The 27,198-nt window shown below is 48.6% G+C and overlaps 1 protein-coding gene and 1 long non-coding RNA gene across 3 annotated transcripts; one reads left to right on the forward strand and one right to left on the reverse strand.

Moving 5' to 3' along the window:
- The first annotated feature begins 21,349 nt into the window (after positions 1-21,349).
- LOC125760126 (uncharacterized) lies at positions 21,350-23,193 on the forward strand. 2 transcript variants are annotated; one of them, XR_007417788.1, is made up of 3 exons: positions 21,350-21,781; positions 22,230-22,302; positions 23,088-23,193. It is a non-coding gene; the product is annotated as an uncharacterized LOC125760126 (long non-coding RNA). The 2 variants fall into 2 exon arrangements; XR_007417789.1 differs by having other exon boundaries at positions 21,350-21,624.
- Positions 23,161-26,838, reverse strand: LOC125760125 (uncharacterized). Its single transcript, XM_049419840.1, has 4 exons — positions 26,094-26,838; positions 25,222-25,339; positions 24,749-25,153; positions 23,161-23,274 (listed from the first exon to the last, which is right to left on the reverse strand). The coding sequence occupies exons 1-3, from the start codon at positions 26,130-26,132 to the stop codon at positions 24,801-24,803; spliced, it is 510 nt and encodes a 169-aa protein (XP_049275797.1). The 5' UTR covers positions 26,133-26,838; the 3' UTR covers positions 23,161-23,274; positions 24,749-24,800.
- Between the last annotated feature and the right edge of the window lie 360 nt (positions 26,839-27,198).

The following is a 27,198-nucleotide window of genomic DNA, read 5'->3' on the forward strand; positions in this document are numbered from 1 at the left end:
AAAAAAAAATTACAGCTTATCCACGGGCGAATGATGAAAAGCTTGGGCGAAGCTCCTGAAGCAGTAATCATGGGGGGGGGGGGGGGGGGGATCGGAGACCTCTGTTCGTTCCGCGATCGTTCTGGCGGTGTTACGTCACAAAAGTGGGCGGTCCGCAGCTTTCTTCCGCCGAGAGGAAGAGGACAGCCAATCGTCAAGCGGTGAGCGGCGAGCTTTCCGGAAGTAGACGCGCATCGTTTGTCCTCGGCAAGGGGACCGTATATTTCAAAACGAAGTGTTTCTCGCCTTCTAATAAATGCAGTTGTTATACGAAATGATATTGTTTTTCTTTTCAAGCTCAAACAGTTTCTGAAACAGCAATAGGTTTGAGCACTGATATTTATTGGTGTTAATTTTTTTAACGTGCTCGCTATGTGAAGTCGCGCACGCGAAAAAAAAAAAGAGAAAATAGCGGTTGGCGCAGTTTTTCAAGATGTCGTCCCACCGGAATGTCTGGCTTGGCTCCCGGATGTCGGATCGTCAAAAGGAGCTTCTGCTGGCTTTTGTAAAATAGCACCTACAGATACCTACGCCGTCGTGCCCACTGGGGCCGTCGTTCACGAGTGAGGACCGGGACGACACGTGGCAGTAGCTGGTAGCGCTTTTGAACTAAGAAGTCCCTGCACGTAAGATCACAGCCCAGTGGCAGGCCCGTTGATTTTGTTCGCACTGTTCGTTTCGAGAACAGAAAGCGACGCCGCACTCGCTCATGTCTTCAAACGCATCTCGCACCTCCAACCGCAAGAGAAGCACACGTCGCAAGCGCCATTTTCTCAAAGTCAGCTGTTGCGGCAGCCGCAACCGCCGCATCATGCCGTGCGAATCCGTTTGTTCGCTCGAGAGAACGCGTGTGAACGGTCTCGCGGTCCGTTCGTTTGTAGCAGACGACATGCTCGTTATGACGCGGTATGACGTCACCAAAAAATAAAAGATCAAGCAAAAAGAAAAATGGCTACGCCCCTCAGAGACGTGATTTTTTCCGGCTTCGGCCAATCGCGTACGCCGCCAGAATGGGTACAGAACGAACGGCGCAGAGCAGAGATCTCCGATCACCCCACTCGTTATGCCACAATATGACGTCACCAGAAAAGAAAAGATAAAGCAAAAAAAAAAAGAAATGGCGACACCCCCGGCCTTGAGTGGCATCTACCGCTTCAGCCAATCAGCGCGCTTGTTCTTCCCCAGGAGAACGAACAAGCGGAACGAACAGATCTCCGATCGCCCCCATGGTTACACCGTGAAATGTTCAGTGGTTTCGCCCAGCAGTAATCAAAGCGATACGCCGCCTTGATTACTGTCACGCTGCTTTGATTACTGTCGCTTTGATTACTTTGTCACGCTGGTATCCACGAATTTTGGGCGAGCGAAGCATTGTCGATGTATGGAGAAGCACTCAAGAGAGCACACGTTTATCATATTTATCACGGCACGACACGACGAACCACAGAATTCGGAGCCGAAGGTGTTCACTTCGGCCCGCATGACGCCCCACAAATTATGTAGCTTAAACACAGGCCGATGGTTGTTCCTTGAAGACGACTGGAAGCAAAAGTACTCTCAGTGAGTTGACAGTGGAATTCAGGTTGTATTATATCGACCTTACCGCTGAATCCATCTTCGGGATATTCGACGTGAAGTGTATTATCCAAAGGTCAAAGGATCATGTGCATTCTCTGTCAACAAAACAATAGTGTTAAAACCCCCAGCTATATTCCAACCCTCATGGTTCACGAGGGGCCGCTCTCCGGCCTGGTAATTAAAAACTTGCTTGCAACTCGATCTGTGAACGAACTGATCAAGTCAGCACGAGATCCGTGTCGTTAGAACTCGATGCCACACACAAGTTTTCTAAGGTTTGAGGCCAGTTATGACGTACAATACTAATCGAAACAAGCGAGGCACAAGAAAATACGATACCGAAAAGGTCGTGCGGCCAAATTTAGGTTACGCTCGAACGTGCGCGGGCGCACCGAGTTCAGCAGGCGACAGTTGGCTTCTACCGGAAGTTTATTATACACAGTGTCAACGGCAACAAGCGCATCTGATTTAACCACGCTCTTGATTTATGTCGGCTATTGGCCAATAAGCATTCTATGTCTCTTGCGACGTAAACAGGCAGATCCATGACGTCAAAGATCAGACGCCCCGCCTACCGACGAGAGTGAGATCCGGCCTCTGTTTGAAATGAGGGTGCCTGGAGAAACGGCAACTTCGCGCTCTACTTGTGGCCTTTACGCGGCGCGCACGACTGTAATATTTGGCAGAGCAGTTCATAGCCGTGTCAGCTTTCTGCAGGATTTGTTTTTTCAACAAGCCCAAGGGGTGCTCTATGACCCCATTAACATGCATGCGTTTTAGTATTAGAAAGCCGGCCTGTCAGAAGTCATAACTGTGGGGCCTCCGAATGTAATACATATCACTAAATATGCTATGTTGTACGCAAAGAAACTGAATAAGCTTGACTTGTCTAACTTGACAATTAAAGGAGAAAATGTGATCATGTTTTTGTTTTTAAATTTCACGCCGGAACTACAGAACCCGACTGTTTGTGTGATTTCACGATTGTCGGTTTTTTTATCGTATACTAGACACACTGCCTTATTCAAATTTTCCGTAGTTGGCCATGTGAAATCTCCGACTTCGTTGGAACACAATTTCCTCCATTTTTGCAAATAAATAATTGCACAGGGCCTCGAAAACACCGTAAAAATATATTGCATCGCGGACCACTTCATGCGGGATGCTCAAGGCGGCTTCTAGCACCCGCCTATATGCTATTCCTGCATATTTACTCGCCTACGAAGTGTATTTTTGCGTCAGAAGAGCGCTGTGTTTCGGTAATTTGGAAGCGTAATCATTTTCATATTAGTAACCCTTTAGAGTACTCGCATCGGGGCGATACACTAAGCACACGACCAGTTGTCGACCCGACAGCACACACAATGACAACGAGATGAGATGTAAATACCTTCAAATTGTGGCCATCGCTGGCGCACTGCATGAAAACAGGCGGGTAAAATCTGCTACGGCATGGACTCGACACCACAGCATGAGAAGCAGCTGCCTCACGACAGCGATGGCTGGGACTAGGAGTCGTCTAACAGCAAAATGTTTCACTAGCTATTAACCACATATCAACCGATTAATGGAGCCTTGAAAAAACATGGTTGATCCCTCTATCATAGGAATCGGTATAACACGAAAGTAAAACGTGTCTTCACAGACGTAGTTGAGCGTTTCTTGTGCATTGTTTCGCCCCGAGGGCGAAGGAATGAATGCTATAGCAACAAGTTGTAATGTCACGCGAAGAACGGCAAGTAGCTCGAAACTTCCAACGCGTTGCTCAAGCAGAAAGGAAGCACGGAACGAACATACACAGGATGAGCGCGAACAAACAACTGTCACAGCTCGACAGTTAAAGCGCGCTGGTCAAATACAAAGGAGGACGCACGAAACGAACGCACAAGTATATACAGGATGAGCGCGAACTGTCACAGTTGTAACTTATTTGTTTGTGAGCAGCGCGCTCCTTTCGCAAAAGCGGCCGCTGCGGTGAGCGAAATGACCTTCGTGCTCTCTGTAACTTGAACGCAAACCTGCGGTGAGAGCGCAAGACGTACAAGATAAGCGCGCGCGCCGGAGCGACCACGCCCTGTATACAGATACACGCTCACCTCAACGCGGGGGGCGACGACATTTAAAGCGCGCTCTTCGAGCCCTTCGCGCCATCTCGCTAGTGATAACGAAAACATGCTGATGTACCTCGATCTCTGAGTACCGGTACTGGCAAATGGTGTATATAAATAGCACGCCGTTAGTGAACCGAAGAACGCGCCGTTTGTGGCGGAGTCGTTTCGCGCTGCGCGCTGGGGATCGAGAGGTCACGAGTTCGATTCCAGGTGACGGAACTTTTTCTTTGAGTTTTTTCTTTGCCATATGCTAGTCTTTATATTTTATAACGTCATATCCGTGACGGAAATGCGTCAGTGGAGCCGTGGTGGACCCCGGCATAAAACACTTTCGTGTTAAAATGTAAGGCAGCTTTGCATTAGCGGTGCCAACCCTCTAGGAACTGCGGAGCTGGGCGGCCTTTTTTGTTTCTCTTTATTTTTCTCTTTATTGTGCCTTTCTTTCGTTTTCTGTCATCTTACTGACTTTTACTGTTTTCTGTCATCTTGTCTCTGGTAATTTCTGTCTATTTTTTTGTCTCTCTCTCTATCTCTGGCTCTTTCGATTTCTTTTTCATTTGTCCCCTTTCTTTCTGTGTAGTTCTTTCCTTCTCTTTCTTTGTATGCTATGCTTTGCCTTCTCCCCGCATCCTTTCCCTCCTCCTGCTCCTCACGTCTCTCCTCCTCACCCTGACTTCCCTGCCCTACCTATTTCCTTTACTATGCTTTACAAGGATACTATGCTCTGATAAAGTGGATGGATAGCCGAGATGGTTACGACGTTCGTCTTCTGATCGTGGGTACGCGGGTTCGAGTGCTGCCTCACCATGAAATTTTTTCGCAAAGGAGTTATCTTCCTTGCTATCTCTTCCTTACTCTCTCTTTCTCGCTTTCGTTATCTGTCTTGACTCTTTCTCTTGTCCATCAGAGTTATTGCATTCCGCGCCAGACAAACCGGCAGACGTGTTCTAGGAGGGAAGCAGAAGATGCATAAGAGTATGTAGAGGAATATAGCAGCCGGGCGCACGCGTTCGAAGAGTCAGCAGAAAAATGACACAGTACCGCCGCAACGGCGAAGCAATGAATCCGATAGCAGCAAATTAGAAAGTCACACGAAGAACGGCAAGCAGCTCTATACTTGCAAGGCACCGCTTGAGCGCAAATGACTGATGAAAAGAACACACGCAGGACGACGCATACTAACAAGGTCACAGCTCGACACTTGCAGCGCGCTGCTCAAACACAAGGAAGGACACTCGAAAAGAACGCAGAGGTACACACAGGACGTGCGCGAACTAACTGTTACGTAGTAGGGTACGCATTTGGCTGGTTGGTTCACAATTACAGGTGAAAAACAGCACTAAAAGGACGGGACAAGGTCTCGTTTCCTTTCTTGTCCCGTCGTTTTAGAGCTGTTTTTCACCTCTAACAGTTACGGTTGTTACTTCTTCGTGTCTGAGGAGCGCGCTACAACTCAAGGCTCTTAACTTCTCTTTCTTTCAAACTGCGGCGCGTAGAGTGACCCCTACGCGTCGCCTGCTGCGCGGTGGTGTTCGACGCATTGTGTACTCGGCGTTCCATGGGCCACTTTTTAGTGCGCGTCTTAAGGGCAGCCTTCAAATTGCAGGAAAACGTAGGAACGTTGCTTTGAAGCGCGCCCTTTGGGCAATCTCGCGGGTCATACTACACACACTGAAGCACCTCAGAGCTCTGCGTGTCGTTACCGTTAAATAGTGTATATAAATAGCTCGCCGTCGTCATGCTCAACAGCCGGTCGCGCGTGGCCGAGTTTTTTAAAGCAGCGCGCTGCGGAGCCAGAGGTCGAAGGCGCGAATACCGGTAGCGCGCTTCGGAAATCTTTTTTCTTCTAATATTTTTTTCTTTGTGGCTTTTGTTTATATAAACATACATATACATATCCGGGATATGACGGCGACGGCGACGGCAAGAACCACCCGAGAGTGTCCATATAATTGCTATCGCAATAAAATGAGGAAGGCAGATCTTAATGATGACAGGTTTTTGGTGACTCCGCACGGCCTGGAGAAAAGCTTAGCAGCTCAGCAGTTAAAAAGCGAATGATAAAAAAACATTAATCAAGAACAGTGATCAAGAATATGATCGAACAACACCCATTGGACACTCTACGGGGGCGCCTACGACAAGTAGCTAAACACCTCGTTGAAAAATTTCTAAGAGTACACTGCGAGCAGAATTTCGCTAGTCAGCACCATTATCTTTATCGTTAGCATAGACATTAAAGGCCACATTGTAGGCATTATGTGCTCAAAAATTTCTGTTTTGGGATTGTGCGAACTGAATCAACCGGGAATTCTAATGTACATTGTCCACTTAACGCTTTAAAAACAAAAATACCTCAGAGCTTTCATTAGGGCAGTAAGGTCTTGCAGTTTGGGTCCTATGACCTCTTCTGTGCCATCATGCTACACAGCACATTTCATTATTAAAACTTCCACAATGGGAGGGTGTCACAGTGTAATTTTCTGAGAATGTCAAAAGGGACCTGGCAGCATAAGTAAAAGCGCACAACTACCACTTTGCAATCGATTAACCTAATATTTCTCAGATGTATGAATTGGCCACTCTAAATCGGTTTCAACGTATCGACTCTAACTTATACAGATCTAGACTGCGTTCAATTGCAATTGGAAACTTTTTTTTTCATATATGTACCTTGACATGGTGAATTCCAGTGTTAAAACTGCCACTGAAGTTGCTAATACAAGCAAATGCCCCAACTGCGTCCTACCATTTAGGATCGCACAAATGTTACTTGCGCAAATTCAAATTATATACCAAGCGAAGAAGAGCAACCCAATAGCGAGGCATTTTCTCGAGCGCTTTCTAGTGGGTCTGTTTTTCCTGCGCATTGCTCGAAGAATTCCGCTCGTGCCCGGGGTCTGTAAAATGATCGAACGCTCTGCCCTTGCGCTCGCGCACAATAAACGCCTTTTCAAGTAGTGGAGAGTTATACGCTCTAAATAATCCTGGAGCTTCTGTTCCGTCTGCGAAGTCGTTGGTACTTGCTGACTATTTAATATACGCAAGGAAACATGAACAACGTACTAGACCAGAAGTCAGGTTTTTTTATCAAGCAGTATCTAGCGTTCAATGCACGATATGTACTCGTGTCAAATCGCCAGGGCAATCGCGCGCACTTCGTCGTTATCGTCTTTTGAGGCGACATATCAGATCCCACCCTGTCCCTTTAACCATGTCTTAAGGCTCATCTCAGCAAGCGTGGCAGCAAACGCCTCCGGCCATCGTATGCACTGGTCTGCTTCGCCACAAGGTCCTCCTGTTTTTAGAGGCATGGACGACAATGACGTGGAAGACTGCTGTCCACGTACACGGGAGTAAGCGTTCTTAACAAGTGGGACAATGTCGCGAAACTGAGCAACGTGCTTTTTATCCTCATGTGCGTGGGCAGCCTCTGGTGCACAACCCAAAACCGAACATTCCGACACGGTACACATTCAATACCTCTGTAGTAGCTGTGGGTGATCACCGTGCTGTGCACAAGGTGTGCGCAGAATCGTGCGTGTCAGAACGAGCACAGCAGCCGGGAGAACCGTTCATTAACTGCGTAGAAGACGACGTGGACTTACCTAAGCGAGTTGACGTGAATATGTCGGAATTAGACAAAATCTTAAATGAAATGATTAGAGGCCGCTGCCTTCAAGATGCTGCTTGCGAAGAATACACAGCCTGCGGCGGAGATCATTTTCTTTATCCTAAAGTTACGAGGAGCTATGCAGCCAGCGCTCATCGACTCATCGCCCCTAATCGCACGATGAACACATTACTGGTTTCGCTGCCACCTCCGACCAGTCCGCATTGCTTGCGTAAATGAGACCGTCATTCAGGAGAAAGTTGAACCGCCAACTCTCCTTCATTCCACCTTCTAGCAAACTGCGCAGCAGACGGGACTAGAACTGTGCGCCGGTCTCAAAATCACCGGCGGCGGCGCACCGGTGTTTCCACCTCCGGCGGCGGCGTGTGAACGGCGCGGGGTTCATCGGATCGGCGGAGGCGTGGCGTATTGGTTGGGGGTGAGGGGTGGGGGAGGGGGCATAGATTAAAGAGCTGGTGGATGCGAATTTTGTCCCTTGAATTTCAGAAAAAAATCTGTTTCACCGAAAGGCGAAACAGTGAATGCGATAGCAACATATCGTAAAGTTGTACAAACTAAGGCTAGCAGCTAACTCTTTTTGGTCCGATGTCGCGTGCCTCTACAATACGCTGCTGTATAGGAATACGGCCGCCCCCAGTAGAGAAGCGGTTTTCGTGCAGCTTCTCGTAACAGTGGACGCAGCATGGAGCGGCGAAATCTCAGCGCGTAGAAGGGTATACAAGCCGTTTGCTGATGTCTGCCGGCACAGCGACCACGTCTCATTGTCTGTTGCAAACAGCGATTGGCCACTTCTGCGTCCCCGTTTCCCCATTTCGTGTTTCTCTCGATGGCTGAATCGATAGCACTTTCCGCCCCTTTTTCTTCTCTCCCAGGTTAAGCTACAAGATAAGGTTGCACGAGTGAATAAACGAGGATTTTTTGTAGCCACCGGTTGTCTGCGTATCCTTGCCGGGGCTGAGCCGCCGGCTTTGTAACATAGCCTAAGTTCAGAGTTGCTGCTCGAGATACGCAGCCCCCCATTACCCCGGCTTCCCTTCCAGCTCCTTCGCCCAGCTAAATACGGGCTTGGCGTTTCCTTTCTGGTTGAGGACCAACTGACGGCAGTCTTTGCACGCGGGATGGTGTTATGCATGCGCTCTCCATGCGACAGGGAAGGTCAGCTTATTCAATCTCTGCTTCAGTCGTGTTCTTTGCCACCGCTCGCGTGCTTTTATTCGCGAGTAGGTACAACATACCATGCGCGCAGCGATGTCTTAGATTTGGACTTTGTACGGAACAGTACCGCTACGGTGAAAAAAAATGTCCAGTGTGTCCATATGATTGTTATCGCGATCAAACAATATACAAGAACCGTGGAAAAGGGCTTACCTTTTTTCGGGAAAGATGCATCGTCTCCGCTTAAAGAGTTCGTCCATTGGAAGAATCAAATAATCCTACGCCTTTTCCATTGTTTCGTTCTCACCTTCACTACCCTTCTTACAGGCAATAGCTTCTCGCCACAAATTTTTTCATAGAGTACGCGTATGCAGCACGCTTGACATTACATAAAATGTCAGCACTAAGCGTCGAGCCTGTCAGAATTTTGCGCTTGTCGGCTCTACCCTGTTATCTCTACATCTGCATTTGGAAACGCTCAAAATAGAGCGAAATCAGCTGATTGCGCACGATGTATGGTCACACGACGCAACGAAGAACGGGTGGGCGACCGGGTGGGCAAAGCAGGGTGGGAGAAAATCTACAGCTGATATTTGTATATGAAACAATCGAGAGTACGTACCCTAATGATGTCACGTGAATCACTGTTGTGGCTCCACGAAGTGCGCCAAAAAGGCGAGAAACGCGCAGAGAACGCGCCCGATTTTGTATTTCAGAGGCTGCATTGCGGCTCTTTCAAAAGACAGGGCGTTCAAACATGGGCACAAGAGAGTAGTCAAGGCACCACAAACGCCGCTACCAACTGAAAGATCGTACAGCTTCGAAAAAAGGTAGACACAAATACTTGTCTGCGTATTCCCAGTCAAGAGGCTATACCTATCATGGAGGTGCTCGTGGTAGTCTAAGTGAGGGATAACTGTTCACTCTCTCGAATTCTCTCTTGTGCCTATGTTTGCACGCCCGGTGTTTATAACATGAATGTCTACCAACTAACTCAGCTATCTGTTATAAGTTTTTCGTTGCCCTTACTTCTATATTCATTTATCGATTTACTCGAGTAAAAATGAAAGTAAGAAAGTGTACTATCACATCGATATATATTACTGATCAATTTTATCTATGCAGAGTGTATACTAGGTCCAAGACTCCATGAATATGCTATACAGCGAGTTGCGTTGTCACCTTTAAGGCTAGAGGACGCTGCAGAGTTAGGTCAGGCAATACCCCGGTGTCTTCTGTAGGAGAGAAAGATACAACTTCTGAAAAGATACTCTCGATGTGTTCATCCAAAGGAGATGTCCACAGTCCATGTCGCCAGAAAGTATTCAGATACTCGAAAAAGCGCTCAGCCGTGATCCCACCCCGCTCTCGTGATGTCCCCTCGTTCCCACCGTAAGAAGACAACGGACGAAATGTACAGAAACAGGAACTTGTCAAGTCTGAACGTGCATGTCCCAGAGGCTTGAGAACGATGCACGAAATGCGTGCCGGCCTCACAGGTGCGTTAGACGGGCGGCCGCATTAAACCCAATTCGATGGCTAGTGCGATTAGAGTTTATGCACGGCCTCCGAGATGTACGCCCAAAGACGACCTCCAGAGGCTGTGTTCGTTGCTTTGAAGCGCATTACGTCCTTCAATAATAACGTCTGGGGTTTTACGTTGCAAAATGGGGATACGAATATGCGAAACGGCATAGAAGAGAGCTCCGTTAATTTTGACCATCTGGCGTTCAATAACATGCACTGACATCGCACAGTAGCCGGGCCTCTAGCATTTCGCTTCCATGGAAATGCGACCGCCGCGGCCCGGATAGAACCCGCGACCTTCGGGTCAGCTGGCGAGCACCATAACCATTTCATCGCCCTGATTTGTGTCAAGAGTTGTGAAATCTTCGTGACGTCAAAATGACGTTACGAAAGAGGAACTGCAAGCAGGGGGCGCGCTGCTCGCCGAACTCTAGTCAATCAGCAGCAGGCGAAATGAACAGTCCACTAGGGGGACACACGAGAATAACTCTCCAGCTACAGTGAACTAGAAATTTCACAGTACCCCAGCCATAAAGAATGATATAGCAGCATGCTGGGAATTGTTACCAGAGCATGAAGCTAGAGGGGGCAGCGCATCCTTTATGTTTAAAAGTTACGGGGACATGGCGTTAAAAGGAACTTGTATGTAGCGGACATCACCCAACTGCTCGTTCATGCATCGTACTGGCTCATACGCCCCCTATCTATCGCGAATATTCATACTGATTGCAATGTGGGGCATTGAAGCTCAAATTTTGGCAAGAATACACCGCACTGTGGTTTATTACGATAGCAATGATATGTACACCCCAGGTGCAATTTTGACGTCGCCATTGCCATGAGCTTCTGTATGATGCCTGTATGATGAAACATTGGCCTGCGCGCACGGAGAAACAAGTAATTTAGGAGGAGAAACTGCTCGGCCACCGCAGCGCGGGTGGGCGGCGCATTAGCGTCACGCAGGAGATGTGGTTTTCCCCGCAACACGACAGATGATGCTTCCGGCGTGTTGCCATCGTTTACATGCTCTTCTATGAACGCGACGAACAAAACTCTTGATACCGCGTCGTACATTGTAAAATTTCTCAGAATTCTGCCTGTAACACCAATTCGCAGATGTGGCAAATATTTTTGCTGCAGTTACTAACAGATACTCCCCGAATTATAGGCTGTACAGCGCTTGAAAAGAGCTGCTAGTTGTGGTCCCTGAGCAGACGACGTCTGCCGCCTGCATGGGCCCCTCGCTCGTCGCTCGCATGCTGTGCGCACGCTTCGTAAATGGCCTTGGGAGGGAAAGTTCCCAATTCGTGCGAGCAAGCTGTCACAAATTCCTTCGCGATTTGCAGGCTTTATGTCTCTTTAGCGTGCTTAGTGACTTTCGCGTTCTGCCGCCAGCGCTCACTCCTCATTCTTTGTGCAGCGCTTTTCACGCCGCAACAAAGGCACGGAGAAAGAAGTATTGCTCCGTGAACACAGAGCGCTTTGCAGACTTCCACCAGTGCTCGTTTAGGATGGGGCGAAAATGTGTCATGCCGAACGGCAACAGTGGCACGCATACTACACGGAGAAGGTAATTACCAAGGAAAGATCGAGAGCTCACGCCTCGCGACTACGTTTGCGAGAAGCACTTCTCGCAGAGCAAGTCCCATCATTTGTTGAAAAAACTCGCAGGGTCCCTTATGCATTAAACTAAGACGACTCGAAAATGAAAGCCATCTTTTTTCTTCACTCAATGTGTGTGTCCTGCCTCCCCCGCCCCCCCCCCCCCCCCCCCATGCATCCTGAGTATCAGAGGCGAATGTGCCTCCATAGGTTTGCTCCGACATTCCTATGTGACATGCTGCAGCGTCGGCTTCGACTCGCATCACGCACATTGGTTTGGATATACATTGGGGCTTATATGATCAATATTGACGTGAACACCTTGCTTCAGCTTATATGATCAAACCTTTTCCAAATGCTGAGGGATCCTTAGAAGGCCGTCCTCACCCGAATTGACCTGGAGAAATAGAGGGGTCTCCTGGATCAAGCCGGGCGAGCAGCGGCGGCCACTGGTGTCCTGGAACGGGGAACCACCCACCCTTTAAATCTGCCCCTCGTTCTTTTATTTCTATTTATTTTTTTCTTTATTCTTCTCATTAACAATGTTGTATCCTCCTCCTCACCCCCATGCAAATGCTTTATGCACCTAACGTGATTTTGCACTGCCTCCAAGATCGGAAGCAGTGGAAGAGCTTTCTGCACCTCAGCTGGTTTTGCACTGCTTCCGTGATCGGCCCACCGATCACGGAGGCAGCGCAGAACGACGATGTCATGTTATGACGTCACATCGCGTGACGTCATCATGACGTCAAAATTTTTGGCGATCTGTGACATCATGATAACTTCATGGGGTAACGTCGTCACGTGATTATGATCTTTTTGATTACTCATGTTGACGCCGCCGACGCAGGACGCCGACGGTCGATTTTCGCTTGATAAGGCACCTAAGGTTTTCACCTTAAAAACTACAGCTAGCCTATCCAATTCACGATATGAAAAATGATAGATTTTGCGTCCTACAAGATATATCACTCAGGTAATTTTCCTTTATGTGACGCCAATTTTTCGTTCATTTACCGAAAAATATGGAGCCAGCGAGAACGCACAGGAAACAAACCCACTTAGGCGGAAAGCGCGAACGGCGAATTGGCGCCAAATGGCCTTGAACCGGCGAGCTTCATCGGAGAGCGCGACGCTTCCATATTTCCTTCCCCGCTAGCGGACCCTCACAACCGAAGGCGCGTCAGCGCTGTGTCCAATTTCTTGACTTTATTAGGACGCCTAAGCGAGTGCACTTCCTCAAGAATTCTTGCTCCGTCACTGCGCGTCGTAGGTTCTATCTGCAAGCCAGACCAAGGCAGGGTACCCGATGATCGCGGCTCTAGCGGAGAGGAAACGCGCCGGCCGCCTTCGGTTCCGTTGCACGAGAGAATCATGGAGGGGGGGGGGGGGGGCGAGAATGCTGCGTGATTCAGGAGGAAATGCGTACTGGGCAACCGCGCCGTCGCGCGCACCCTATCATGCCAGGGCACGCGCAGGGCAGACGGCTCATACCTTTCTAAATGCTGTGACCTCACCGGTATTTGCGCTGAAACAACACAGAGCACGAAGCTCGCCTCATTCGATACAGCGGCCAAGTTTTCTTACCTCATCTTTTACATGCGAAGCATTTCTTTGCGAACCTCATGCATTTTGGCCGTTTCTATCTATCTATCTATCTATCTATCTATCTATCTATCTATCTATCTATCTATCTATCTATCTATCTATCTATCTATCTATCTATCTATCTATCTATCTATCTATCTATCTATCTATCTATCTATCTAGCCGCCTACGTCTGGGCGCGCTCCTAGTCGTCTGCATAACTTGTAATATGCCGAAATTGGCATAGCACGAGATCAGTGTATGACGAACACGAACCCTTTCTCTCAGTAACGTGTGGCACATACCCTCTTACCACAGCTCATGTTTTGCGGGTATGTGCCACAGGTGTTTCACAGTCTGATTGAACAGAGTAACCGCGAACATATAAACAATGAAACGCAAGGCAAGTGAGGGAGGTGAAGGCAGAGCTCCCCTGGAAGGGGCTCCACTGCCATCCACTCGTCCACGTGGTCCACCAGAATGAGACAGTATTCTCTTCATTTCTTATGAGGCTAGGCAACGGCCTCATGCTGCCCGAGTATGACGTCAGAATGATTGAGAGACTGTCACACGCGAAGAAGCCGCCGCTAAGTGTCCTGACGGCATGCGGCTATTCTACAGCAATGCGGACGTCGACCGCTATAACGCACGTTCGCTCGAAGCTGTGGACAACGCGCTATGTCATCCCGCATGCCATAACATAACTGGCTATAAGAACGAGCAGGTTCGCAGGAATACTCTGACCAAGGTGGCTAAGACGAACGCAAGTGACCTGGGTGGCCTGCCGGTTTCAATTTGCGTGAGAATTGGCCAGCCGTACATCATCACGGCCAACATCGACGTAAGTGATGACCTCGTTAATGGAAACTGGGCACCTTGTGGTACATCGAGCGTGAATAACACAACCTCAGGCGACTGGGGCTTGGAATTCTAACGTCCACGGTTCCAACCAAGATTAAGCACATCACTACCGCACACCCCTCAATACAATTGAAATAGCTGCCCGTGGTAATGGGAACCACTGCAACCATGATATAAACCAGAAAAAAAATCTCGTGTGAGAAGCCACAGTTTCCCCTTCCGCAAGGAAACGCCATAACTGTATGTAAGTCACAAAAGGTCACATACGCCCAGGTAGTCTACGAATACGATAAGGGCCAACCGCTGAAGTTGTTCTACGTAGCACATTCCCGAGCTACCAGCCTCCACGGCCTATACCTCACCAACGCAAAAGGTGACCTCAGGTTCCGGCATGTCGCTGACTCTGTACACAACTGGTTATATAATACATGTGCGACTCTTCAACATATGTGTGTGCGTATACCATTTGCGCATATCTTTAGCGTCATTTTCTAACGCTTCGCTCAATGTAAAAAATTACGCCACATTCCCACGAATGCTTCGCATAACATCGATTGCTACGGTACATGGGATCTGCGGATTTTTTTAACACGACAGCGTTTTATGCCGGGGTCCACCAAGTACTTCCGATACCGGATATGACATTCATGAAATGGAAGCCACGGGTGAAAAAGAAAGAAAACCAAGGAAAACATTCGCCGCTGGGAATCGAACCCACGAAGCTGCGGCCTCGACTGTAAGCGCCCAACGCTAAATCAACTAAGCTAGCTTGGCAGATGCCGGACGCCTCACGAACGCGCCTTATATCTTTCACACATTCTTTCTCGCACGGTGCTCTCTGTTGGTGGGGTAGATAGGCGGTGCGGAGCGGGGTAGTGTCGCCGTCTGTGAGAGGTGGAAAGAAGCAATGCGTCACGATCGACACTTAATGGCGCTCACTCCGAGATTGCGCGCGACATCGGAGGTCATGGTTAAAGCATCTCGATACATGCGAGGGACACCGGCCGCGCTGGAGTCACCGAGGCACCCTAGACGCTGTTAGGTTCTTTGCCTTTCGCTTCGTGTGAGCGTGCGCCGGCTTATCGGAGTAGTGCAGCTTCCACACGCACCAACGGGATTTTGCCGCCGCCGACTAGTTCGATTGCGAGAGCACCGACTATCAAAACTGCTGCAATACGTGTTGCAGAAAGGACACGATTTCGACGGGCGAATGTCGTGAATTGGTAGAGCCAGAAAGAGGCCAGCGGGACGCACGCGTTTGCGGCTCAAACTAGGAACCTCTATGAACTAGGCGTCAACATGGGTGCATTCACGCCAATCGGTGATATAGCTGTCAAGCCCGAATAGACATTGTACTCGCTCTCATATATCACTACAGAATAAGCACTACATGTGTGTAGACATGATTCACTTAGGTGTTTTACCGATTCCTATGACGGAGGGATCAGCCATGTTTTTTTTTTAATTGCGCCAGCTCGGACGATAAAGGCGTTAGTTGCTACCGTTACTAAATATAACATCCCAATTTTTTGCTATCGCATTCATTGCTTCTTCCTTGCGGCGAAACTGTGCATTTTTTTCTAGCTGTGCTGTGGTGTTTCTGAATGCTTTTGACTAGCGAAAGAAGTGTCGCACTGAGCCAAAATGTAAGTTCTATGTAAAAAAAGTGGCAGCGGCCAGAAGTATTCACAGACACGACACTGTTGTCCAAACTCCAGAGACGAACAATCGCGCTGAAACCAGGCGTTCGCACCGCTCATAGACCTACGGGATGGTCGTCGTTGGCGTAGGCCTTCAATCGCTTTGGGGACATCTTGCTGCCGCCGCTACCTTCCCCGCTCCCTAGTATTTTCTCGTTGTACCTGCTCGGGGTCTTCGGCTCACCGCCGTCGCTTTGTAGCCCTTTGTTGGGTTAATTGTTACCTTCTTCATTTTTAGTGGACCAGTGGTAAGTAGTGGGATTTATCCAATTTCTGTGGCACTTACCCGTTTACAATGATGATAATTTTCTGGATCAACTCAAAAGCAACAATTTGCTAAGCATCTTCGCTGTTAAAAATGATATTGTCTTGTATGAGTGAAAATTTAAATAGGACAATTTCCATGCATATGAATCAACAATATTCAAGTATATTTCCCTTGTCGCAGATGCAGAACAGTAGCTTTAACAGCTTAATAGAGCGACATGCAAGGTATTCCCCTGAAGTAGTCCACAGATTGTACAAAATAAACGAATCATATAGTTGTCCACGCATGGTGACACTCACCTGCGCCTCCTGTTGGCGCAGGTGGCGTAGAAGCGCCTCCTTAACGGACACATGGCAAAAGTAGCCGCGTGCGGACCCTCGCAGTTGGCACACTTCAGTCGATGGCCGCGGAAGTCGCAGCGTCGGTAGTCGTGCGGTCCCGCACACACCTTACAGCGGGCCACTCGCTCTGTACACTTGGCCACCTCGTGTCCGAACCGCTGACAGCGCATGCACTGCGCCGGTGGCAGTGCGTACGGCTCGACGGCGTACTCGACGCCGCACAGCGTCACGCTTGTCGGAACGCGCCTCATCTTGGGGCGGAACACGAGCACGACGCTGGTCTGGGGTATGTCGCGGCGTCGGCCTTCGGCCGTGGGGGCGCCGTAGGCGACCAGCCGCCGCACCGACACTACGCCCGCGGACTCATACAGTCGCTCGCGAATATCAGCGTCGCCAATCCACGTGGGCACTCGACGGATCTTGGCGGCGTTGTGGACGTGCCAGAGCGGCACGGTCACTTCCACGGGGGTGCCGCCGAGGCACCGGACGCGCTGAGACCTCACGGCAGCCTCCGCGGTGCGGGCTCCCAAGGCCAGGAGACCGCCTCGCGTAAGCCGCATGTAGCAGTAGCTTCGGGGTGCTACGCCTGCCTCGGTCTGGAGCTCGCGGGCCACGCGTTGTGGGTCCAGGTCGCGGACAGTCCTCGTAGGGTCGAGACTGCGAACCAGTAGAGGAATGCTGCCGGCCGAGGCTTCCTCCTGTCTTCCGTACAGCACATTTTGCCAGTCTTCCCTGACCCCTGACGTCCTGAACTGTCCAGTCGCTGAGCTCTTGGCGTTTCTCGCTGAACGTAGATGCGTCTTCATCAGCCTTCCTGCGTGAATTTGTATCGTAGCATCGCTTTTGCCGTCATGGCAACCACTTCTACTCTCATGGACCACACACGGAAGAGACGCCTTCAAATTTATGCTTTGCTCCGTGGAGGTCATTGCTTCAAAAATAGTTCAAGCTGCAGAATATTAGTTACTATAATCTGGCTTCCGTGATGGCTGATGGTCAGCATAAACGAATAAACTCTGACGCTGAAAGCAAGGCCGCGTGAAGATAGAGGTGCTCAAGTCCGGCAGACACAATCGACATTCAGTATTTCTACCATAGTTGTGCTACACTTCGTGGCGAATTCGGCCTTACATTATGGAGCTCCTAAGATGCCGAAAGAACAGTAGGGAAATTTACGGTGCTGCCAGTGTGCAGAGAAACCACACGTCACGGAAGAGCAGGTGGCGTGGGGCACGAAGAGTGACTGAGTTTTTTTTCGTTCTTGGTTTTTGTAGCTGAACCTATCAAAACTCAGTTTAGCACCGGCCCTGCGGGAATGAATAAGACACCTTATAGCGTCAACCCTGCTTCAGCTGCGAATGCGAATGATCTTCGCAGCGATGGTTATAATGCGGGAATGGCGATTATCGAGCAAATGTTCCATGATGTAATATGCACAAGGGTTCTTCGGTGGGCTCCTAGGGGTTCATGAACATCGTGGCAGAACCGCGCAAACAACGGGTAGTGAACACGCAGGACAGAACATTGTCCTGTTTGTTGTTGGGAGGGCACTTTCGGCATGAATATTGCTCGGCCGACAAAATTTAGAGCGACTTCTGACCACATCCAATGGATAAAAATATACGAATATGAATATTTTTACACAGATTTTTAACACACGCAGATAACGTTACGCGCATCAATATATGTTTATTATTCTGGAGAAGGCTCGTCCTGAGGCCCATTGTATAACGCATATTCAATATGTAAGGCCCGTTTCCTTGTATTTTACTATTGCAGGATCGAAGCAAATTGTACACATACAGGATAATCTACCGCGCGCTCGTGAAGCTGCCAAATTTATTCTTTAATTCCAGTAATTGTTGGCTCCCCGGTGAATGCACAACACAGGGTCCGCAAAATTGGTCACTAAGACCACTTACGAGTAAGCCCGTACTCTGATTCTAATTTCGTAGGGGAAAACTGCCGAAATTCATTGAAACCTTTCTAGTTTAAATGTTTAAAGTAATGAGTGAAGCAAATTAATGAATAAATGAAGGCAGAACTTTATTTGTCCCTGGTTAACCGGAGGGGGCAATGGGCCAGAGGGTGGGGGCGGGAGGAACTATTTCTAGTGAGGAGTGAAGCGAAGGTTTTACAATGATGGTAAGGCTTAAAAAATGGGCGCGCAAAAATGTGCAATGAAGAGGAGTCGTATGGTCCCATTGCTCAAGCAGTTCAAATTGTTTAAAGGGACTGACAACCACTTTTTCGGGCACCTGCTTACTTTAGCGCATTGAAGGCTAACTGGTAAGAGTGTCTAGCCACGGAATGGTAACGTGGAAAACGCCGTGAAAGATTTTTATTCAGACTTTTTCTATCTGCAGCTAATATGAAGTCTTATACACACTTGACAACCTATGCTGCAAACAATGAGCGCGAGAGCTGTTCGTGTTCGAGCGTGGCAGTTTACTGCGCATGGCAGTTTACTCCTTAGAGGAAGCCTAGCCGGGGTCCAGGCTCATCCCCAAAATTCGCACGGTACCTAATAAAGTTCTTTGATCTGAATTGAATACGCATAAAATTCCTTGTAGCTTCATAATACAAACGGTTGGTTGCCAATTATCCTTTTAATAACCCTTCCACCACCTTGCGGAATTCCTAAAGACTGATTTCCAGTGTACACGTGTGTTGTCACAGATAAATGTTGTGTGGAAAATACAGCGCGCTGTCAGCATTCTTCGGGCAACGCTGCCTCTTCTCAGGTTTTCCCCGTTGTAGGCAAAGGGGCATCTATATGACACAGCATTATATGTACATAGTGCCATGCAACCAATTGTCGTTGATTGCAAAAAAGTAAGTGGCTTCAGCGTCACTACTTCGTTGGCCACTGTCAAACCATAGAAGACACGACGTAAAGAAGTGGTCTAGTGACCGTCGACACTAATTATTTGCCTCAAAACGACCAGCACAACAAGAAAGAAAACAGACGCAGTGCTTACCAACAACCAGTTTTTATTATGTACATAAAAAGACAAGTACGTATGATAAAAACACAAGAAAAGACCTTGCAGTCTGTCACTTGCAAGAACGATTTCTCTCCTTTTTTACAAGAAGCTTCTTCAAGTTATGCGAAACCTAACGTACATTATTATTGTATTTATAACTGTTATGAGTACAGTGACGTGAACTCGCACGCTCACTTCGTTAGCTACACCTTGAGCTTTCATAGGGTCGGTACTGGCGATTTGCTTTAATTTGAAGGTGCCAGTCTGTCATGATGATGCTCATTTCTGTGTGAGCCGAACGTCGCCAAAAATTTCCGACCAGCTAGAGGCTATGAGCCTCTCTGTAAAGCAACTTGCAGGGGTAGAAACCAAGCCAACGGACTGCCTGTACGCGTGCGACGCACGAACATTTGGTGGTGTATCAGTTCCCGCCGGCGGCCACTTGCAGTCTTGTCCACGTTTATTTATTGCTATATCCTAATTACTAAAAACACAATGAAATATTACAAACAACACCACTTTCGCCATCTTTGGAGATGTGCGTGGATGAAGCTCCTTCCATATAAAGAGGTTAGATGACGTAGGCACAAGGGGCGAAATATAAAACTAAGTTCTATGTAGACTGCCATGTATAGTATTAACGCCTTCGTAACTTATATACAGCCGCTGTGGCCGTGAGCCAACCTAACGGCTCTCGGAATGGGATTCTGCACTCCTACATATTTTCCTTCGCTTTGGTGTGCCTCGAGCTGCCTGTGCTACTATTGTTGTATAGTGTGCGGCGACAAAATCGCTATTTTCTCGTCCTGCAGCTATGCCTTGGTTGCGGCACCGTACAGCACATCAGCGAACTTCAGATCGGTGACAGGCTGCTAAAAGCCTGGTCACCAGCTATATGTCGCGCAGCCCTCATTCGCTGCGCGCAGTGACATGCGATGTGCGTAACAGAACCGAAATTGAGCCGCATATTATGAAAAAATCTGCAAAGTACACAGAGTGCTCAGACTTTAAATAAAATTCACCGATGATTACGATACTGACTAATGTGAATTCTGAGCGCAGCTTCATGTTGGGAAAACGCCAACTGCGTTTGAAGCTTTGGCTATCCGCAGTTGTAACAATGTACCATTGGTTATATATTGCCACAGCAGCTACCTCTGCATTGCAGGCGTCGTGAAACAAGCAAACGGCCGACAGTGTTCGAGTGCTGCGCACAATACTCTGTGCATTGCAGGCGTTGCGCAACAAGTTAAGGCTCTGTTATACTCCAGCTTAACGTCGACGCGCGCGTGCGCGCGTCACGGCGACGTTACGTCAGCAAAAAACAGCCCTCTATTGTCCGGCGTCGCAGCCGACGCAGCCGACGGCTGCTGGCGCGCTCGGGCGTCGCTCGGCTCCGAATAGATCCTGCTGCATTTCGCGCCAGACGCGCCGGACTCGCATGTACAGGAACCTGCTTCGCGGGCTGTTTCGTCAGTTCCCAACAGGTGGCGCGGCGCGTTCTTCGCTTTACTGCGCAGGCGCTCCTCTAGATGCCATCGCACCGGCGGGTTGGGGGGCGATCGGAGATCTCGGTTCGTTCGCGTTCGTTCTGCGGTGCCTACGTCACAAAAGTGAGAGGAAGCGCAGCTCTCCCGCCTAGAACCGCCGAGAGGAAGAGAACAGCCAATCGTGAAGCGGACAGCTTTCCGGAAGTAGACGCGCATCCTGTGACGTCGGCACAGGGACCATGAAGCGTTTCTAGCCTTTTAATAAATATAATTACTTTACAGAAAATTATTGTTTTTGCTTCTCAAGCTCAAACACTCTTTCAAACAGCAACAGCTTTGAGTGATGATATTTAATAATGTTAGTTTTTTTTGACGTCGTCGCTAGATGGTGTCGCGCACGCGAAAAAAAAAAGAGTGGGTTGAGCCAAAGTCAAAGTACTGAGGAACCAACCAACCAATCAAAATGTCATCCGATCGCAACGTCTGCGTTGGTTCTCGGGTGTCGGATCGTCAAAAGGAGCTTCTGCTGGCTTTTGTGAAAGAGCACCCACAGATCGCGACGCTGTCGTGCCCGCTGGAGCTGTCGTTCACGAGGGAGGACCGGGACGACATGTGGCAGGAGCTAGTAGCGCTTTTGAACGAAGAAGTCCCTGTGCGTAACACCAGGGCCCAGTGGCAGGCCCGGTGGAGGAATGAGCGCTACTATTCGCAGCAGGGTCTTGCCAAACTCCGAGGGCAGCAGAGGTGAGTGCGAGAACAATTGTATTGTGGTCGGTCATCTTACACGTCCCGCTTGTGCTTTACAGCGGCACCCGAGGCGGCCAGATTTCGGATTACCGCGGCCGCGTCGTGTTTGACAGGGACGAGTGTGCGAGGCCCATAGTTCGGGTGGTCTGAATCGGTAAGCACTGGCTTAGAATATCATTGTTACTTGTATGCTGCGAACAAGTGGGCTCGTTTGCTTCGAGCCATTACGCGCTGTTAGTTTTACTTTTTCAAACAATATCGAGTGGATCACCCGGCCGCCGCGTTAGCTGAGGTGCTAACGCGTTGCGCCGCCCAGAACAGAATGCGAAACAGCCACATTTGCGGTGATGACGAAAGAACAGCCGCGAACTATATTTCGAAGCTCATTAGAGCACCCTACGTGTTCCAACCCATTTCTCAGACCCTCGAGTCGAGTGAGGTGCGTAGCCAGTAGGCTTGCCTCCCTCCATCCCTCTCTCCGAAGTCTGTGTCATAGCATGCCGCTGTTGAAACATTCTAAAAAAACATTGCTATTGTCCACTTCCACTCCATACTTCTTATTGCACCCAGTGTGTCAATCAAGAAACTTCTTACTATAACAGGTGAGCCCTGCTCCAGCTGCTACTGGTGTGGCTGAAGAGGATGTGGCCCAGGATCTTCCCCGTGCCCCAACTCGTAAGCTTCGCTGATGTTTTTGATTAACTGTAATGTTACATGCTCACAGGTGATGCTCATGCGTGCAGGCATATGTTTGTGAAGAGATGACATCTGTGGGCATAAAGACAAAAGGCTGCACAAAAAAAAATTTGGCAAACGGCTGCAGGAGCTAGTTGTATGCATAACTGTCAGATGGAATAAACAGCTGTCCTGCCTTGCAGTTATGGTGAAATGTAGCAAAAAGGTAGCATTGCAAAAATGTTCAACATCTTGAAATGTTTCTCTATTTTGTCAATTGCTTCAAAAGTGAAACTGAAAATGTGCTATTGCTAAATATACTGTTCAAAAAGCAAGCTCGTTATATAACTTTTTCACATAGCCATCATACACAAATGCACATGTTTGCACCTGTGTTACACCTGCTTGCTGTATGTTTTGCATACTGCAGCAGCTAGGGTTTTGGAAGGAGATTGTGTCGGTCATCGCGTAAAGCCGGGCAAACGATTGTGTAGCCCTGAAAAGGGCTGTTTGGTTGCTTCTCATGCAGAGGTGGTTAGAGGCGTGAGATGTGTTTGATGATATGAGCGAAAATGAATTCCGGCACCGCTTTGGTCTGTCCAAACGAAGTGCGTTGGTTGTGCGGTGAACCAAGCACCATTCATGGATGCCGTTGGGTCAGTGGATTTTCAACAGAGAGGAAATTGTTGCATACACTGAAACTCTTCACGAACAGAAGCTTCCAGCGAAGAGTCGGTAGCAGGAAATTTATAGATGATAATGGCAACACATTTCTTGGTTTCCAGCTCATGCCGCAGCTGCGAGATGGGGGCAACCGGCAGGCCGAGGCGCTGGAGTTACTAGCCGCAAACACCAGGCGGCAGGGCCAGGCATCATTGGAAAGCTGCGCCAGGTTCAACTTCTCGGTGACGTGGTCCACGAATTGCAAGGCGTTAGTACCCTCGCCCGGGCCCTCATTGCAGCGGAAGGCACCTGCACAGTGATTTGTAAAGACTAGTTGTACATATATGTAGATTTATTTTTGTTCACATCACGAGCTATGATACGCTGGCTTGCTTAAATGGTGCCCTGCAATTTTTTCTCAGTTAATTTTCTTTCAGTTAATTTTCTTTTTCTGCATATCAGAAGCACTGATGTGCTGTTTCATTGTACATAGTAAAGTGTAGCTCAATGGTAAATGGTGTCCTGCGATGTCATTTCTTTTTAATCTCATCGTGTGAGGTGATGCATTCAGCAGTTTTGTAGTACATGTGCATAGCACAGTGTGGTTTCATTTATAAATCATGTTTTGCCATGTCATTTTTTAAAATCTCATTATACGAAGTCATGCATTCAGCAATTTTGTAGTATATGCACATAGTGCACTGTAGTGTATCTTTATGTTTATAGTGTATACGTGTAGAATATTGTGGCACACTGTACGTTTTCTATCAATTTTTACACATCCTAGAAAAAAGAAAAGCGTTTGTGAACGGTCTAGGTTGCACAACAATTTTGAAATATTGCAAGACCAAAAAATAGTTGACGAATACGTGTTCTGTTGCTTAGAAGTGTTTAGACAATAGGATTGGGTACAAAAAGAAATCAATAATAGAGGAAGACATATCAGCAACCAACAAGTTGCATTTTTTTAGCGAGTTCGATTAATACCGGTTCGACTGTGCCTTGTTTTCATGTAATACAATGACTTTCGTGCTGCGAGACGCATGTGATGCTGCAGAGGAGCAGCAGGCACTTTGTAGTAACTCCATTTGTATATTATAAAAGGAAGCTACTTTTATATTTTCCTTGGCATTAAATTTAAGGGATTTTTATTTATTTTGCTTTTTATGTGCATTGCTCGTGATACTCGTAATAAAATTTCAATTCTGACACCACCCATGTTGTTCACTTCATTTACAGGCACCATTCTTGTTGCACTAAAGCTACCGCATGTTGCTGTCCTGATTCAAACAGCCTTTTCAGGTTACCACTTTGGCTGTGAATGGCACCATGTGCCATTCACAGTTTAGCTCTCACTTGTGCTTAGTGTGAAGCACCATATTTTACAACCTGGTCGAAGCATTTCATCAGCATGGCGTTGTGTGACTAGGGGGCATAGGTCGGCAAACTCACTCATGAGTCGACTCACTCAGATTCAGATCGAGCTGTGAGTCCAAGTGCGTAATACATTGGTGAGTTCGAGTCCGGGTGAAAACATTTTAGTGAGCCTGAGTCCGAGTGAATCCGCTTGAGGAAAATTTTGGTGAGTCTGAGTTCGAGTGAGCCCCAAGAGCAAAATATATTTCACGAGTGAGTCAGGGTGAGCTTCACATTTTTTGCCAACCTATTCAAGGGGGTTATTCATTGATAGGAGAACGCTGTTTCGTTGATATGTGTAGCAAACATTTGAAGTGTAGTAAAAAAAACACAGTGACAAACACAATGAACAAAGACAAACACGCACCACACAATGCTGCCGAGGTCCTTGCAGGCGGCGGCGTACTCTGCGCAGGTGCTCAAGCATGCAGGCCCTGTGGTTCTCGAAACAGGTTCACTACACGGTTGCGCTGCTGCTGGCTCCCGTTGTGGTGGTGGTAGCTCAGCTGCTGCTGGCAGCAGCTCAGCATCGTCGGTGTCGTCATCGTCCCCTTCAAGAACAGGCTCATGTGCCGCCAACGCAAGGTCGTGCAGAGCTGCACAAGCAGCAATGATGCTTGAGCAGCTGTGCACAAGCTTACAGCGATGCACCACGCCACAGCATTGCGCATGGCGGTGTGGGTCTCGTTGTAGTGGTTATCAGGGGTGCCACGAGCTGGTCGTCCGGGCACTGGTGTCAGGAACCACGGTTCTAATGTATAGCTGGAGTCTCCTGCACGAGGTCGGCATGACAGCTGTAGTGATAACGTCTTGAATGTGGCAAGCATTGACAGCACTTACCAAGCAAGCCGAAGTTTTGCTTCCAGGTGCTGACGGAGAGGGCTCCCCCGCCATACCCACGAGTCATGACATGACCCCAGGAAACATGGACTGACATCCAGAGGTCGGCATCACATGTCTGCAGAATTCAATTCAGTCAAAATTGTACCCATAAATGACCTTGGGTACAATGTTGGGTATTATGTTAATGTAACTACATCTGTCTTCACTGTTACTGACTGTTGAAACATAGCTATGGACAAATCATCGACAGGGTAGGACTTGTACCATAAGTTCTAACACGAGGACAATGCAGTGTCAAAGGGTAGTCTGCATGTTTACTGCTTGGAACAACCCATCTTCCAGCCACCAAAGCCTTTTAACCAAATTACTGCTGTATGTTTAAGGCAATGTATCACAAAATATCTACAACACGAAAAACTTCGACTGAAAAAAGGGTTATGAAACAATGCGTATTTAATGTACATGCTAGGGCGCGTTCCGAGGGACCGAAATAAAGTCTATTCATCCATCCATGTATTGATCCATGTAACGTCCATCACGACAATGAACAATAAGGACATACTACGGCACATTCTGGGAGCGCTAATCTCAACAAATACAAATCGAGAATCAAGCTTCGGGTACACATGGCGAACGAGTAACGGTAATATTATGCACTGTGCAGGCCGCTGAACCAAAGTGTACTCCGCGTCACATGATTTCATCGCTTATCCTAAGCGAAGTGCCCTGAAACGAACCAATTCCCGTTCTGGATAGATCGAAAATACCGCTCCCACTATACTCAGTTGCAACAGCCTCAGTAAAGCGGAAAGTTTAAGCGATATAAATGAAACTATTCGCTACGCATACAATGCATGAATAATACTCACGATCATGGTGTTGAATGCGTAGAGTCCCTTCCCCGACATGTAATGCGTCGTGTCCGCGGAGCTCAGGCCATGGGGCTTCGGGATTGCGATGAGCGTACCATCCACGCACCCGACCACAACGGGAATCTGCCCGAGCCGCGCGAACGCCGCCTTTGTTCGCTCTTCGCGTCTGTGGTCTCCGGAAAAGGCCACCCACCGTTTTTCCCGCGAACGACAGTAATGGCGTGTTCCTGACGGACGACTGCGACAGGCCGCTGAATTCCTCGCAGCCGACAGCTCGCTGGAAGCATCCGATCGCAAAAAAATCTCGGCGCGCACAACGCCTTTGTTTAAATCCCACTGGTTCGTTGGCACCCGATGACGGGGCCGAGATCGTCGCACAACCAAGGTACAGTACGTTTCGAGAAACGAAAGCGACGCCGGAATTCACACTCGCTCATCTCTTCAAACGCATTTCGCACCTCCTACCATTCTGCATCTGCTTCGAGAAACGCCAACGTAGCAAGGAAGCACCGTTGCAAGCGCCATTTTCTCAAAATCAGCTGTTGCGGCAGCCGCAACCACCGCATCACTCGAAATACATGCCGTGCGACGCCATTGTTCGCTCGAGAGAACGCGAGCGAACGGTCTCGCACTCCGTTCACTTTTAGCAGACGACATGCTCGTTATGACGCGGCATGACGTCACCAAAAAAGAAAACATCAAGCAAAAAAAAGAAATGGCCACGCCCCTTAGAGTGGCGTGAGTTGTTCGGCTTCAGCCAATCGCGTGCGATCATCAGAACGAACGCGAACGAACGGCGCAGAACAGAGATCTCCGATCGCCCCCTTGGAGCCGGTTCGACTGTAGCGGAGACAGATTTGTGCCTGGCGTAGCGTCGCCGGCTCGGCGTGACGAAACGCAACGTGCTCGCGGGTGCTCGCGTCGGACGTCGGAGTATAACAGAGCCTTTAGACGGCAGCCCCGTTACACGTGAAGCCAGCTGCAGTGGACGTGCCAGCCCTGCATGCTCACGAGCTCCGACCGAGTGGTCATTGCGCATGACGGAGGAAAAAAGCGAGGTTAGAGGCCAGTGGCCCGTGATATCGGCCAATTACGCGTTCGC

The sequence above is a fragment of the Rhipicephalus sanguineus genome, chromosome 10 (assembly GCF_013339695.2).
Source record: "Rhipicephalus sanguineus isolate Rsan-2018 chromosome 10, BIME_Rsan_1.4, whole genome shotgun sequence".
Classification (NCBI taxonomy): domain Eukaryota; kingdom Metazoa; phylum Arthropoda; class Arachnida; order Ixodida; family Ixodidae; genus Rhipicephalus; species Rhipicephalus sanguineus.